At 35.7% G+C, this 16,594-nt stretch overlaps 1 protein-coding gene across 1 annotated transcript; it reads right to left on the reverse strand.

Moving 5' to 3' along the window:
- Nucleotides 1-8,896: 8,896 nt before the first annotated feature.
- On the reverse strand, nucleotides 8,897-10,036 carry LOC141601890 (protein FAR-RED IMPAIRED RESPONSE 1-like). The gene has a single exon (XM_074422200.1). The coding sequence runs from the start codon at nucleotides 10,034-10,036 to the stop codon at nucleotides 8,897-8,899; it is 1,140 nt and encodes a 379-aa protein (XP_074278301.1).
- Between the last annotated feature and the right edge of the window lie 6,558 nt (nucleotides 10,037-16,594).

A 16,594-nucleotide genomic window follows, 5' to 3' on the forward strand; every position in this document is an offset into this window, starting at 1 on the left:
TTTTCGACCAAAAATGACATTTTTACTCATAAAATCACATTTAAATGTCATTATTATTAAATATGAACAATAAAAATCCGAAAAATTAACCAAAAAATCCTAAAACACTTTAGGACCAGAAATATTAACATGCATGTATTTATTTCGTGATATATCATAATAACACAAATTTTACAAGTTTTATTTTGTTATTCATATAACTCGGAAAAACTTTTAACCAATTTGCATGCAAACAACCGTGGCTCTGATACCAATTGAAGGAAATGTAGATTCATATACACATTAACATACTCATATATGTCGAAATTAATTTGTCATAAAATTAAATACGGATTTTATGCATGCAAACAATAATATAAAAGAGGAGAAATCATGTCCTTACATTGTAGATTTCGGTTTAAAGGGCACAAGAGAGATTACCTTTCTCTCTTGTTCTTGAGCTTATCCTTATGGAAGAACAAAGATCTAAGTATAAGATCTCTCCCCAAGCTTTATACCCAAGGCTTCTCTTAATTAAATCAATATTACAAGATCTAGTATAATATTAATTTTGTAGAAAAATTGAACCAAAAATTGTTTGGTTTTCACTCCTAAAACCGGGTAGGAGAAGGGAGATTATGGAGGATTTTCTCTTACTAAAACTCTTATTTTAGATGAATGAAAATAATCATACACCAAATCAATGTAGTGTATTAGAAGAATATAAGGAAAAACTTTTGTTTTTCCTTTTGTGTAAAACCGGCCAAGGAAGAGGAGGGAAGAAAAATAGAGCCAATGCATGCAATAGTTTGCCTTCACAAGGTTTATAGGGTTGCATGGCTACTCTTCCTTTTTAATCATTATGTTTACCACTAATTATAAACACAATATTAAGTCTAATGCTCCTCTATTTTTCGGCACATAGAGTAATATGGATTCCATATTATTTTTGTCAATTGCCAATATGTCACATGTCACATGTCACATAAATTTGTCATGTAATTTTTAACATATTAAAAATCAACGTATCATCAAAAATACGTCACATACAAAAATCGACTTAGTAATTCATAATTACTTGTACCAAAAATTTTACTGTTTATAAATCGCATTTATAATAATTCATTCAAATCCAATTGTTTCTTTAAACAATAATTTCATCCGAGTAATGATACAATTCGATTACTCAGACCGTATCTCATTTAATCACATTTCAATTTGATACGTAAATTTTACTTCCAAAATCGTCCGTCAATTTTTCAAGTAATTTAATTAACTCGTAACATTATACGATTAATTAAATGATCAATTAAGAGTATTGCCCTTTAGGTATGACCTAGGGGGTCAACTGATCACCACCGTCACACGACAGTAATGTCAAACTCTAGTCAGCCAATCATTACCGATATATGTTGACCAGTTGACAGTAACAATATTACTTCCCAATTGTATTCTTAAAATGAGATTTAATAATGATATTTAAATCATGTAATCGCACTATTGTTGAGGACACATTTCCAAACACTCTTAACTGATCGTGAAATTCTTGAGCAATATTATTCAGCTGAGGTTGTTGACGAAGCTATTAGGAAGGGGGCCCTTAATGCTGCTCGTCAGATGGAGCAAGTACAAGCTGCTGATGAGGGTGGGCCTATTGGTGGCGATGCTGAAACAGGTGAGAAGGAGTCAGTGGATGTTAAGTCAATGGAGATTGTGCCTCCTGCTACTCAGTTCCTTTTTACGACCGCTGAGCTTAATGATGCAGAGCGGAGAATTGTGGAAACTGAGTCACAATTGATGGGAACTCAAGTGGGATGTGAACCAGCCGCAGTAGACCTTGTTAACGTTAACATTATCACTGGTGATTTATTGGGAAATGAACACGCGGTTATGGATGAAGGTAATGATGTAGCAAATAATCCGGTGGCGGTGGTAAAGGAGGATGCTGCGGAGAAAGTGGTGGACAGTGTGGTGGAGACTGCAATGGAGGACGCGGCAGTGAAGGATCATGGAGGTAATCAGTTGTAGTTAAGCTATGCTTCCTAGAGTTACATTATTTGGAAGTTGGAATGATAGTATTATTTGAAGGGGCATCATTGTGTGTTGCTGTTACTTTTTTAGTGGTTAGAGTTACATTTTTTTTTGCTGAAATTACGTTTTTTTTGTTTGTCTGGTTGAAATTACACTATCTACTATCAAAATCATACTTTTTGTATTTAGAATTACCCTTTTAAGTTGAGTGTTATTTGTCATTTATTAGTTTTGTTTGAATCCATTTTTTTATGTTGAACTTCAAATTAGTATTTTTCCTGAAATTACATTTTGGAGGAGACATTTGACTTATTTATTCAAATTTCGTAACGTGTCTGCTATTGTTCATCCCCAGTGGAGGTTACACCGCAGGATGCGACCGAAAAGTCATTCGACTTACCACTTACTTTTTTGGTCTCTCGCTTTGAAGTAGATGAGGCCTTTCGTTGGGGTGCGGTTCAAGATAAAGGGCAGTCTGAACCTGGTGAGGTTGCAACAGTAGACCCTGGGAAAGTGAATGACGTGATTGATGAGTTATTTGGAAATGAAGACGAGGATATTCCTGAAGATAATGATGCAGCAAATAATCTGGTTGTTGTTGGAAAGCATGTGGTGGATGATTTGGTGGAGAATGTGGTGGACAATGCGGTTGAGACTGCGATTGAGGACGTGGCAGTGAAGGATCATGGAGGTAATCATTTATAGTTTTGATATGCATTTCCTTTTTGAGTGGTTAGAGATTCAGTTCTGTTAGAATTACAGTTTCTAACAGAAATATTTGAAATTACACTTTTTGTTGTAAAAATTACACTTTTCGTTGTTAGAATTACAGTTTTTACCATTACACTTTATTTGTTAAATTAACACTTTTGATTTTTAAAATTACGCTTTTTGTTGTTAGAATTACAGTTTCTGTTATTAGAATTATACTTTTTACCATTACAGTTACACTTATTTATATAGTATTGAAATAACACTTTTGGTTGTTAGAATTATACTTTTCGTTGTTAGAATTACGCTTTTACCATTACACTTTATTTGTTGTTAGAATTACGGTTTCTGTTATTAGAATTATACTTTTTAGCATTACAGTTACACTTATTTATATAGTACTGAAATTTTTAGCATTATAGTTACACTTTTTAGAATTATACTTTTTAGCATTACAAAAATAAATTTACTAAGAGTCACTATTGTTCAACTAGATTGAAGTTAACGTGCGAGATTCGCCCGTAAAGTCACTCGAGTTTACGTGCACCGTATATCCCACTGCAGAGTTAGATGCGCTTTTCGTTATGCTTCGGTTCAAGAGAAAGGGGAGCCCGAGATCGGCGAGGTTGCGGCACCGTAGGTGCGGGGCAACGCATGTGGAGATCCCCGTCCCAACCGTACGTGCCCTATAGTGATCTAAGCTACCATCCATTTTTACTTCACTCGTCCGAGGTCTTACCCTGCATGGAGCACGTCATTGAGAACCTTGGTTGTTCGATAGATCATGCGGTGCACTCGCTCCCGATCGAAAGATCGTCACGTTTGTATCGGATTGGAGTAACCATACCCTTGACCCAGTGTTCAGTAGGAGGAAAGATGTGATTGATTATGTGTTTAATGAATCAGATGCGTTTGACAAATTGTGAGTAATTGATGCATTTTGTTCTTATAAATGGTTATGTATATATTGAGATTGTTTTTGCTAATTAAATATTGATTTTGCAGGGAACATTTGGTAACATTTAACGAGTTTTGGTTCATAACCCGGGAAGACATTGTCACTCTGAGGCCCATGCAGCAAATTATGACTAGTGTAATTGATGGTTGGTGCCTACTTCTCAAGCATATCATGAAGCCTACAGTTGTATCCCGTTGTTTCTTCGGCATGAGTCACACAGTAAGTCATTCTTGTGTTAATTAAATTTGTGTTGCAAGGTAATTGCTACATTATGGTTCGGAACAATTCTTTGTTAGAATATAATTACACTTTTCTCTACAAAAATTACACTTTTGTGTGTGCTGAAATGACAGTCTTTACGTATTCTGATTACATTGTCTTTACATATTGCTGAAATTACACATTTTCTTTGTTAAAATTACACTTTTTGTTGTTAGAATTACGCTTTTATCATTACATTTATATATTGATGAAATTACACTTTTGGTTGTTAAAATTACACTTTTTGTTGTTAGAGTTACACTTCTCATCATCACGCTTATATATTGCTTTGAAATTACACTTTTGGTTGTTAGAATTACACTTTTTGTGCTTAGAATTACACTTTTATCATTACGATTATATAGCTACTAATGTCATTAAAATTGCACTTTTGGTTGTTAGAATTACACTTTTGGTATTTATCAACCTTTTCTCGACAACATCATCTTTCTTATCGCAACATTAGGATCAAGGCGCGGTATATTTGGAAGGACAAGAAGAAAGGAAAAGTGTTGAATAAAGATGAAGATGTTTTCGGTGGGTTTGGACATTGGGCGATATGGTGAGTTCTTCACCATTTCAAAACAGACTCGATATGGTGAGTTCTTCATATTTCAAGATAGGGCATGTAAGCATTATTCGTACAATGTTTCGCCAAACATTACATATATATGTTCGAGATCTTTCTCCCTGTATTATCCGGTGATGGTGATCATTACAAACAGTGTGTGCATTAACTTCTTAACCGAGCAAATTGAGTACCTTGACAACCGTAAGTATGATGAAGACTTAGAAAAGCTGCCTTATGGTGGGATTGCACTTATTACGGTAATTTTGCTATAAAGTACTCAATTTTGAGAAATCATTTTTTTCTAAAGAACTGTCTACCTAACACACACACACACATGTATATGCATATATCAGGTTGCGTTAATGGGGAAGTATTTGGTGAGTAAAGGTCTGTCTAAAGGCTCAAAGCTCGCTGATTTTAAGCTCGTTAACATTCAATTCAGTTGGCAAAAAGTTGGTTATTCGAGAAATGACTGTGGTGTTTATATGATGCTTACAATGATGTTTTATTTTGGGAACTGTTTGAATGTGGCCTTGGGAAGACCGTGAATATGAACTGTTTCGTCTTTGAGATTACGCGCAACCCTTGTCCTATGTGACATTAACAAGGAAAGGGAAGATGTATTACGCCGTGTTGATGCTTTCAAAGAGGTTGCTTCTTATCCACTGACTATCAACTTGGATGCCAATAAGAGAAAAACAGTTGCTGATATTGGGGCTAGCAGCAGCAAGCATGTCAGTGCTTCAGAGACTGAAGAGCCTGCCCTGGTAGTTACGCCTGTTAGTATGCGGCCACCTTCTGGCCAAAAACTATCTGTCGTAAAGAGCCACCCTCGTGGGAAGGGGGATGGGTTGGGCTGTTCACTTGATTGGCGTAATGGTGGTGGCAAGACTCAAGTGGTGTCCAAGCTGCTCCGGAACAACCAAAGTTTGATAAAGGATATTAAAACGTTCAGAAAGCACGTTGCTGACTACTGCTTGGTGGATGACCAAAATTTCGATGATGGGTCAGTTTTCATGAACTTCACCTAGTTTTGATTTAATTTTTAAAATTACACCTTTGATTTTTAAAATTACACTTTCTGTTATAAGAATTACAGTTTCTGTTAATAGAATTACACTTTTTACCGTTAGAATGACACTTTTTTATATTGTGCTGAAATTACACTTTTGATTGTTAAAATTATACTTTTGTGTAATAGAATTATACTTTTTAATATTACTGTTATACTTATTTATATAGTGTGGTTGAAGTTACAACCAAAGTTTGATAAAGGATATTTTGTGGGCCAATTTGGTGGATGTCCAAAATTTTCGATGATGGGTCTGTTTTCATGAATTTCACCTACTGTAAATGACGCTATCTGAAAATGTCAATTTTTCACTCATGTCAATTTTTCACTCAGTTTTGTTTTATGTTATTACGTTCGCACTGAGCAATTAGTTTGGTACACTAGGCACGCTAAGCTACAGCGGAAGGACCTAATGTCTATGGCCCCTGATAGACCAATGACGTGGAATGTGATCGAGTGTTGGTCGATATTGCTGAACCAGTTAGAGAAGGAGGAATACGGTAAAGAGGCAAGGATGGCATTTCTCGGTATCAGGCACATGGTAATTAAAGTTACTCTTATATAGTTTTATTTATACGTGCTTTAGTCATTCAACTTTTGTGATACGATTCGCTTTATAAGCGATCGTTTTTCTTATTAGAGTTATACTTTCACTTAAAGCTGTTACTTATAGTTAATTGTCACTGTTTGCTTGTTTAGGAGATGTTTCTTGTATTGTTGGGTACTTTTGAGCAGCAGGGCACAGGCACACAGCAGGAGAACCTGGTTGATAAACTGTTCAAGGTGTGGGACACCTTCATCGTCGACAGTAATCGAACTGCTGACATGAATACAGATTTACTCTTTGTCCCATTCAACATCAGCGACCATTGGGCATGTGTATGTATCAATTCCAGAGCACGGACCATTGACTTGCTTGACCACCAGCGGCATGCAGATTTGGACAGATCACTCATGGGAAAGGCGACTCGTGTAATTGTACGTTGTCCTCCAAATCTTGCCATCTAAACATGTTAATATAATAATCTTTTTAATGTACGTTCAAATATTTTCAGGGAAGTTTAATGAGCGACTACTTGGACTCAAGAAATTTTTGACAAAGGAAAAGAGATTGTCAATTTTATAGTCCGCTAGATACCGTTTAGTGGTGTCTCAAGTGTTCTCAACATACCAGAGTCTGGTCTGTTCACCATGATGGCGATGCTATTGTACGAGGGTTTTTCATTTGAGCATCCGGACATGGAAAGGAAGGTTGCAAGGCGTTATTTGGTGATACAGCTAGTCGCAACACTTGTACTAGCTGACATGAACATCATACGACCTGCTGTTCAGAAGAAGGTGGAGACCTTTATTGTTAGCAAAGACAAATTATTCCAAGACGTGCAAAGCAAGCGTAGGATTAACAAGGGTGGCAAAAAAAATAACAAGTGTTAGTTTGACAATCTAATTTTGAATGATGCTCTGTATGAAATTATCTTGTTGATAGCTAGCATCATGTGACAGTTAATTAGGTGTAACAATGTAAGTTGGATCATTTTCTGACTTTGAACTTTGTACTTATTTTGGCGTTTTCTGCCTTTAATGAAGATAAGATGTTACTTCAAATTAATTGTCATTCTGAAGCACTGATAAAGTGTATTTCTAATCAAAGAAACTGTAATTTTCCAACCAAAAGCAATTCCAGTTGAATTACAATATAAGTCACCAAAATTAGGACTTTAACAAAGATAAAATGGTACTTCAAATTAATTGTTATTCTGATCAGATAAAGTGTAATTCTAATCAACAAAAGTGTAATTCTGATCACACAAAGTGTAATTCTAATCAAATAAACTTTAAGTGTGAACACACAGTGTAACTTTAACAAGTGAATGTTATAACTTGTGCGTAATTATCCAACCAAAAGCAATTCCAGTTGAATTACAATATAAGTCACCAAAATTACGACTTTAACAAAGATAAAATGGTACTTCAAAATAATTGTTATTCTGACCAGATAAAGTGTAATTCTAATCAAAAAAAGTGTAACTCTGATCACACAAAGTGTAACTTTAAGTACGAAATGTTATAACTGGTGAATAATTATACAACCAAAAGCTTGTCCTGGGGAATTACAAAATAAATTAGCCAAAAGGACCTCATGGTTGCTCAATTATACATCAGAATTACAATTACTCTTACTCTTCTTCTTCTTCTTCTTCTTCTTCTTCTTCTTCTTCTTCTTCTTCTTCTTCTTCTTCTTCTTCTTCTGCTTCTACCTCTTCTTCTTCTTCTTCTTCTTCTTCTTCTGCTTCTGATTCTTCCCCAAATGATGCCCCAGATGCTGGTGGAGTAGGTGGGTGTTGTGCAAAAGGGTTAGGACAATTCCTCTTGTCGTGATTCGCTAATTGCTTACAATTTTTACACATGCGCTCCGGCTTCATCGCCAAGGCTATTGCTTTAGTCTTACTCGACAAGAGTCTCTTTCCACTTCCCTTATTTTTCGATTTCTTTGGTGGAAATATAGTTACTTCTGAGTAGTAGAACGACCAATAAGCGCAACCATTTGCTTTGTTCTTTATTCATTTGTGAACCTAATGGTGCCATTTGTCCTTAAAATCTTTTATGAGAGACGAAAAGTCATCAACTACTTCCTTGCTTCTTCCCATCAAGATCCCAACCGTATCTGGTGTACTTCGGACCACATTTTTGACATGGAAATCTGCTTGGCATCTATTATATCAATCTCTTGGTGGATCACCATTACAATTGAAGGATTTTGACCGGAGTGCATCTTTACACCATCTGTTCACAACATACTCATCCGGTATAGTCTTCACTCCGTTAGATGAGTAAATCCATATTATATGCCCGCACAAATTCCCTTCCTTTCAAGCATTCTCTCAATTTGCAACTTGCTTTATACGTAACTAGTTCACCAATATATAGTAAATTGTTAGATAGTCACAGCTATAAATTTCATAATTACAATAGGAAAATGTGTAATTTCAAGTAAGAGTTAGTGTAACACTTTTCATTACTAAAATTACACTTTTTGTTGTTAGAATTACAGTTTTTGTTATTAGAATTATACTTTTTACCATTACAGTTACACTTATTTATATAGTACTGCAATTACACTTTTTATTGTTAAAATTATACTTTTGTCTGCTAGAATTACACTTTTTAATATTATAGTTTCACTTATTTACATAGTCTCGTTGAAGTTATACTTTCTTTCCATAAGGTGTTTATTTTTTTTATCTAGAATTACACTTTTAAACTTACTAAGTGTCACTATAATGTAACTTCAAGCAGGAAAAAGATCAGAACTTCAGTACTCAAGGCTTTTACCTGGGCAGTACGTAACATCGTAATTCTTGTCCCTGCTTGCATCTCTTACAGTAGTCACCTCTAAAGAGTCGATTTCGGCAAAACCTCTACTCTTACATGTATCAATCGAATACTTGGCCTCCTCTTGGAACTCCTTAAAAACTTTATGAGTGTACACCTTTGCAGCGTCAGCCTCAAGAGCCAAATGCGTCTCCAATTTAGGAGAAGTGTGCTTGTCTTCGTTGTCAAGCTTCTTATGCGTATGCCGTTGTTGGTCCATAGCACTCTTAAAACGCAGCAAAAACTCAAGCAATGTACCTGATTTGCCCTCAAATCTTTTAAAAAAACTATTTTTACTCTCTGATCTTTCGGTCGTCCTCATAATAGCTCCCATCTCTAGGTCCCTGCAATGTGCCATTACCCACTGGTTCCTTTTCGAGAACATTTCTTTAAACCAGTCAATGTTATTGAGTCCATGTTCTTCGCCTATCTCTTCCCATCTGGCATCGAATTCTGCAGCTTCAATGTCCTCATCCCATATAATGGTATTTATTTTCCTTATAAATACAATATAATCTTCTCTTGTCACCCCATACTTAGTAGGCACTTTGTTCATGATATGCCACATGCAAAATCGGTGCCTCGCTTTCTTGAACACAAGTGGCACCGCTTTCAAAATGCCTGGATCCTGATAGGTAATAATATAATTAGGCTCCTTTCCACCCATTGCCACCAGGAAATGTTTCAAAACCCACTGAAAGGAATCAGCGTCCTCATGTGCGATAAGGGCTGCACAGAATGTGACAGACCGCTTATGGTTATCCACCCCGGTGAACGGTGTGAAGGCCATATCATACTTGTTGGTTGTATACGTTGGATCGAACGACACACAATCCCCAAAATCAGAGTAATTCCTTCTTGCAACACTGTCAGCCCAAATAGCTCTACTCAAGCTACCGTCAGAGTCAACATCATTGTCAAAGAAGAACCCTTCCTTATTTACAGCCATTTCCTTAAAGTGATCTATGAACAATTGGCCATCCCGTTCATGAATGTAACATTTCACATTTCTGTGAAAGTTCTTAAAATCATTTAGGCTAGCTCCAATGTTCTCAAAACCATTGACGTGTTCTTTCAACATTTTGTATGTCTTCGTTGCTCCTATCTTCAGCTGTAAATGAATGATATAGTTTAAGGCATCAGCATAGGAAACATCTTTATGATGCCCCCAAACAAGTGTAATTTTAAAAAGTGTTATATAAAAAAGTGTAATTCTAACTGTCAAAGGTGTAATTCTAAAAATCAAAAGTGTAATTTCAGCACAATATAAATAAGTGTAATTTTAATAGAACTAAGTGTAATTCTAACAGGAAAAAGTGTAATTCCAAATAAGTGTAATTGTAATAAAAGGCTAACTACGTGACACACCCTACAATTATAAAGGATAATGATTTTCTGATAATCAGTTCAGTTGCATTTGAGCTGTAAATGAATGATATACGCAAGTGTAACTGTAACATAAAAACTGAAATTTCAGCACTATATAAATATGTGTGACTGCAATATAAAAAAGTGTAATTCTAAAAATCAAAATGGTAATTTTAACAATCAAAAGTGTAATTTCAGCACAATATAAATAAGTGTAATTTTAATAGAACAAAGTGTAATTCTAACAGGCAAAAGTGTAATTTTAACAATAAAAACTGTAATTTCAGCACAATATAAATAAGTGTAATTTTAATAGAACAAAGTGTAATTCTAACAGACAAAAGCGTAATTCCAAATAAGTATAACTGTAATTAACAAAAGTGTAATGTTAGATAATAAAAGTCTAATTCCATAGATTGGTGTCATAAATAGAGAGCCAAAGACTACCTCAAGCACTCACCCAAATAAGTGTAACTTTAATCAAGAAAATTGTAACTTCAGTAAATTAAAGTGTAACTTATCCATTTCTGCAATAGAATATTTTTAACTTTTCCATTATGTAACTCTAATTTCAGAAACTGTAATTTTAACTGAAATATGTTTAATTCCAAGTAACAAAAAGCGTATTTTCAAACTCACGTGTTGATACGTAAATTTCAGCGGGAAAAAATGTAATATTTGAACCTAAAGTCAAATTTAAACCTATTACCAAAATACAAACAATCCACCAAAATACAAACAATACACATTGATGTCAAGAATGTTACACTGTACATGAATTAGGTTACAAAACTTGCTCTACAAAACTTGCTCTACACTCTACAAAATTTGCTCTACAAAACTTGTTCATATGTATGTTCATTGTTTTCAAGTATTTCATTTTTAATATAGAGAGTTCAGATTTTTAAAACATAAACAGATAAAAAATTATTAAATGTTAATAATTACCATCGATCACTGTTACAACTTGCATGTCAGCCATTGTTGATGTTGGAGTACGCATTTTATCAGGCTTGTTGTTGTTCTTGACTAAAGATCTTCGCGTACCTTTGATATGCTGAAAATGGTAGGATCAAAACAAATAACTTTATTTGCTACAAATTATGACCATGTAAGATTATTGGGAGATATGAAATTGTTGTTCTTGTTGGCAAATTGTTGTTCTTGTTGAAACGGGATTTTAAATTTAGTTGAAGGGCGGTTTTTGGGATGTTATCGCCATGAAAGAGAGGAAGAAATTTGATGTTTTTTTTTTGTGCATTTTAAATTTGGTGGTTGTTGCTGATATTGTGTTGAGGAAGTGTTATAGAAAATACATGCATGTTGACAATAAACAGTGGGTAATAGCTTTGTCCCCTGACACAACTCCCTCTCTCATGCTAATCCTATTTTCCTTTTTTTTCCAACGCCTAAAGACCCTATATTACAAACTTCATCCAGACGGTTCATTTAGAAGATCCTATGGCTCTAATAAAGACTTAGGGACTCAAATATTATGAAGGACTTATTAGAACTTGACACTATATATATATATATATATATATATATATATATATATATATATATATATATATATATATATATATAGTAATAAGATCAACTAAGTCCATGTCTTACATGTGAGTCCATGAGTTATATTGTCTACCCTTAGATCATGTTATTGAATGACTTAGATTAAAAGTAAAAAGCAACTAATAATATTATTCTAATGGCTAAAATAATTACCTCTCTCCTCCTACCACTCATAGGGTATTAGCATGCATGCAGGTTGTCAATCAAAACATCACACACACGTCCTACTAACTTCCCCCCATTTATCATCTCTCTATTATGCAAAAGTAATTTTCCCCCAAAATATTTCCCCCAAATTAAAACCCATTAATTTCAACCATTTAAGAACGAAACTGCTCTCTAAATCCCCCAATTTTATCGCTTTTTTTGTTACCTTATTATCGTTTTTTTCTCCATTTTCTTTTCTCACTTGCAAGCTGCCATTTTCGTCCATTCATATTACTTCAGAAGGTATTTTTTTTTGGGTTTTTTGAGTTTTATGATTTGTTTTTTGGGTTTTAAGAGTTTTATGATTTTTTCTCTTCATTTATTTAGACGTTTTTTTTAATTTATTGGACATTGTTATGTAATTGGACTGTATTTGATCACTGTATTTTGTCACCATTGTTGATGTACTGTTCTATTTGATCACTGTATTTGGTTTCTTCATTTTGATTAGCCAGTTATTTTTAGCACATTTAGGACATGTAGGACATTTATTTTTTATCACTGTATTTTGTCAACTAACGTTTTTAGCATATATGTTCATATTCATTAAGATTAGTCAGAGTTTTTTGAAAAATCCTACTTTTGTTGCTTACAATTACTCTTTCTCTGTTAAAATTACAGTTTATCCATTTTTTTTTATGGAGAAATCCCACTTTTGATTACCCTTTTGTTAGAATTACACTTTTGTTGCTAAAATAACACTTTATGCTGCTACAATTACACTTTTTTTTGCTAAAATTACACTGTTGCCTATTAAAATAACACTTTATCTTGTTAGAATTACACTTTTGTCAGCTAAAATTACACTTTTTTCTGTTGAAATTACACTTTTGTCTGTTAAAATAACATTTGATTTTGTTAGAATTACACTTTTGTTGCTAAAATAACACTTTATGCTGCTACAATCACACTTTTTTTTGCTAAAATGTCATTGTTGCCTGTTAAAATAACACTTTATTTTGTTAGAATTACACTTTCGTCTGCTACAATTACACTTTTGTTTGTTAAAATTACACTTTTGTCTGTTAAAATAACATTTGATTTTGTTAGAATTACACTTTTGTTGCTAAAATAACACTTTATGCTGCTACAATCACACTTTTTTTTTTTGCTGAGATTACACTGTTGCCTGTTAAAATAACACTTTATTTTTTTAGAATTACACTTGTGGCTGCTATAATTACACCTTTATTTTGTTAGAATTACACTTGTGGCTGCTATAATTACACTTTATGCTGCTACAATTTAATCTTTTTTTGTAGTAATTTTTTTTTTGTCTCAACAATTAATTTTGAGTAATGTTAACGGATGTCGGATGGAAATGAGGGTAAATCGGCAAGACCAAAAAAGCAAAGGTGCTGTCAAGTTGAATAAGCGACTTGTTGAGGCCAAACCAGCCAAACCACCACGAACAAAATTGCAAAGGTGGTCATCAAGTCTTGGCCGAAGCGACTTGTTGAGCTCGTTGAAAAGCTTAATGATGCACAGATGAGATGCGGAGGATCGATTTCGGTGGTATTCTGGAGCTTAAGCTCAAAACATATCCGATGGGTCATGTTAAAGATTTTCTGAAAGCATTCAGTGATGAATCGTATATTTTTCGGGCAGCTAAGGATAAGGAGTTCATGGTCACCAAGCATGACGTGTATGACTGTTTTATGTTACCACTTGGTCCTAAAACTGTTGATCTAGTACCTACGGGCCGCCAAAAGGATTCTCAAGCGCCGGAGAACAAGCAATTGAAGGATAAATGGCGAAAAGCGTACAACATAAAAGGGGTTAACGAAGGCATTAATTTAGGAATTGTCTTCCAAGATATTTTAAAAAAAAAATACAAAAAAGGAGGTCCTCAATTCTGCAGGCTGTTTGTTCTGCTCGCCATGTCATCATTCCTAACTCCAACGTCATACAGTGGGGTTGACTTCAAGCTTTTGAGAGCTGTTGAAGATGTGGACTCGATTACGCAGTACGATTGGTGTACTTATGTGCTGGAACATTTGGTGAAGGCTGCGGCAGCTACTGGTGAAAATAAACAGACGCTGCTGGGGTGTATCCCCTTCTTAATGATTACGTACTTTCAACGTTTCGATTTCCGTGGTACGAGTTGTCGCCAAAGCATGCCTCTCATTAAGCACTGGGACCGGCAGACGCTTTCTGACAGACTACATGGTGAGCTTGACAAGAACCGTTTGGGTCGGCTAACTTGGTCCTTGGTCAAGTATCGTCGGTGCCTTCAAAAAGAACTGTTAAGTATTGGCGGGGTGCCTAATGACAGCCAAGTGTTGGCCATTGGAAATGTGGTTAGTGATGCGGCATTACAAGTGACTTCAACTTCAGACAGGAAGAAGTTCATCGAGATTGAACTCCCTTCTGGTGTTGATGATGACGAGGAGTTGAAAGCTCGGGGTGTAGATGTAAGTGTTATTTGTTTATTTGTCAAGGCTAATTTTAATGTTTTAAAGTTACTCTTTCTTTCACTACAATTACACTACAATTGTAATTGCGGTATTAATCAGTAATTGCTTAAATTACAAGGTTGTCAGTTAAAATTATACTTTTTAAAGTAAAAATTATACTTTTGTTTGTTACAATTACACTTTTGTGCGTTAAAATTATACTTTTTAAAGTTAAAATTATATTTTTGTAGCTTACAATTACACTTTAGTCCGTTAGAATTATACTTTTTGCCCTTAGAATTACACTTGTCAAGGTTAAAATTATACTTTTGAATGAACACTTTTGACTGAACACTTGTCCAATTATCTGTATTTTAATGTAGGATGTGCATGAGCTTTACTTGAAGATGCAAAGGAATGCTACTGTCTTCTATTCATGGTATGCAGATGCAGCCATGACGCTCAAAAGGTTAACAGGAGGTCTGAACTATTCTAGTGACCCTGTCGCTACACAATGCACGCAATCATTCTTTCAAAGCCAAAGGATGAAGGATTATGCTGTGGAAATGCAGGAGATAGCTGAACGAATAAATCATTCCGTGAAATCAGCTCCTGTGCTGCAACAAAGTCCAGGTGATCAGTATCAGAATGATGAGGTAGATGACGACGGATACGAGAAACAGGTTGGGGATGATGATGAAGAGGAGGACAATGGTGATGAGGACGAGGGAGATGATGAGGATGGTGATGATGTTGAGGATGAGGAGGATAGTGATGACATAGAGGATGATGGATACGATAATGAGAAAGAGGTGACTGTAGATGTTGGTACAGACCTCGAAGGCACGATGGCCGCCTCAATTTTTTCGGATGAAGTAGCCAGTGAGAAAGCACGGGAGGTGTCTACACAACAGATAATGGAGGCGGTGCAATTTTACAACACGCCTGAATTTAAGGACGCTGCTAACAGAGACGATCACAGTAAGGACACCAACGTGGACGTTTGTACTACTCGTGATATTTCTGTTATTTACAAAAGGAGGAAGGTAGTTGGGAAGGAGGTGGCTGTTGACGAACCACCTAAATTTGACCGGGAAGTTCTCGAAGAGTATTATTCAAAAGAAGAGGTTGGTGAGGCTGAGAAGAAGTTCTATGCGAATGCTGCTGCTGCAAAGGAACAAGAGCAGACTATGGACATGGGGGTGCCTATGGCCGGGGAACCTTAGATAGCTGACAATAAAAATGAGGAGGATGGGCCCACCGACGCTGATCCACCTGTCACTCAATTCCTATTTTCGTCTGCGGAGATTATTGAAGCAGAGCGCCGAGCGAAATGCGGCCGAGAGAAGACCAAGGAATTGGTGAGGTAGCGAGAATTGGTGAAATTGGCCCCGGACGCTACGGGAACGGTTGTGCATGTGAGTGAAGTTATGAATGCCGAGACGGACAAGGACGATGACAAGATTGGGAAGGGGAATGCTGAGGTTGGTCTTCAATGTTCAAGTACAATAGTGGTTACTGCAACATTAGACGATCTTTGTACAAGTGGATTCAAATCTTTGGAATTTAGTGGGCCGATTACGCGGAGCTGAGAAGGCGGATAATGCTTTGGTGGAAGTTCAGAACATAGAAGTTGCACCTCCTGCCACTCAGTTCCTATTCTTGACATCTGAGATATGCGACGCAGAGCGCGCAGCCGAACAACATTATGAAAAGGGTGCCGGAAACGACGGATGCGCAACGAATGATGAGCAGTTGTTAAAGGGTAACGAGCAGCCGGAATATGTATTTGCGTTGCAGACAAAGGAATTTATGGACGTAGAATGGACAAGTACTCATATTCTCTCGCGGACGAAACGCGCTGTTCGAGGAGCACCCAATATCTGTGAATGCTGAAAATGAGACGGGGTGGAATAATGATGAGCCAAATTTGGAAACAAGTCCTCAGACAGTGGTAGAAAAGGTGGTGGATGGGGCTGCACTAAAGGATCACGGAGTTAATGCATTGACCTTCAGAGTTTAGAAGTGCCATGGATGAAGTTATTTTGTTAGAATTACATTTTTTTCCGCTAAAGTTACACTTTTTTAAGTTACAA

The sequence above is a fragment of the Silene latifolia genome, chromosome 9 (genome assembly GCF_048544455.1).
Source record: "Silene latifolia isolate original U9 population chromosome 9, ASM4854445v1, whole genome shotgun sequence".
NCBI lineage: Eukaryota > Viridiplantae > Streptophyta > Magnoliopsida > Caryophyllales > Caryophyllaceae > Silene > Silene latifolia.

What these genes read in the sequence shown, in the direction of transcription:
- LOC141601890 (XM_074422200.1), bottom strand. Translation starts at nt 10,036, where the DNA reads ATGTTGAAAGAACACGTCAATGGTTTTGAGAACATTGGAGCTAGCCTA.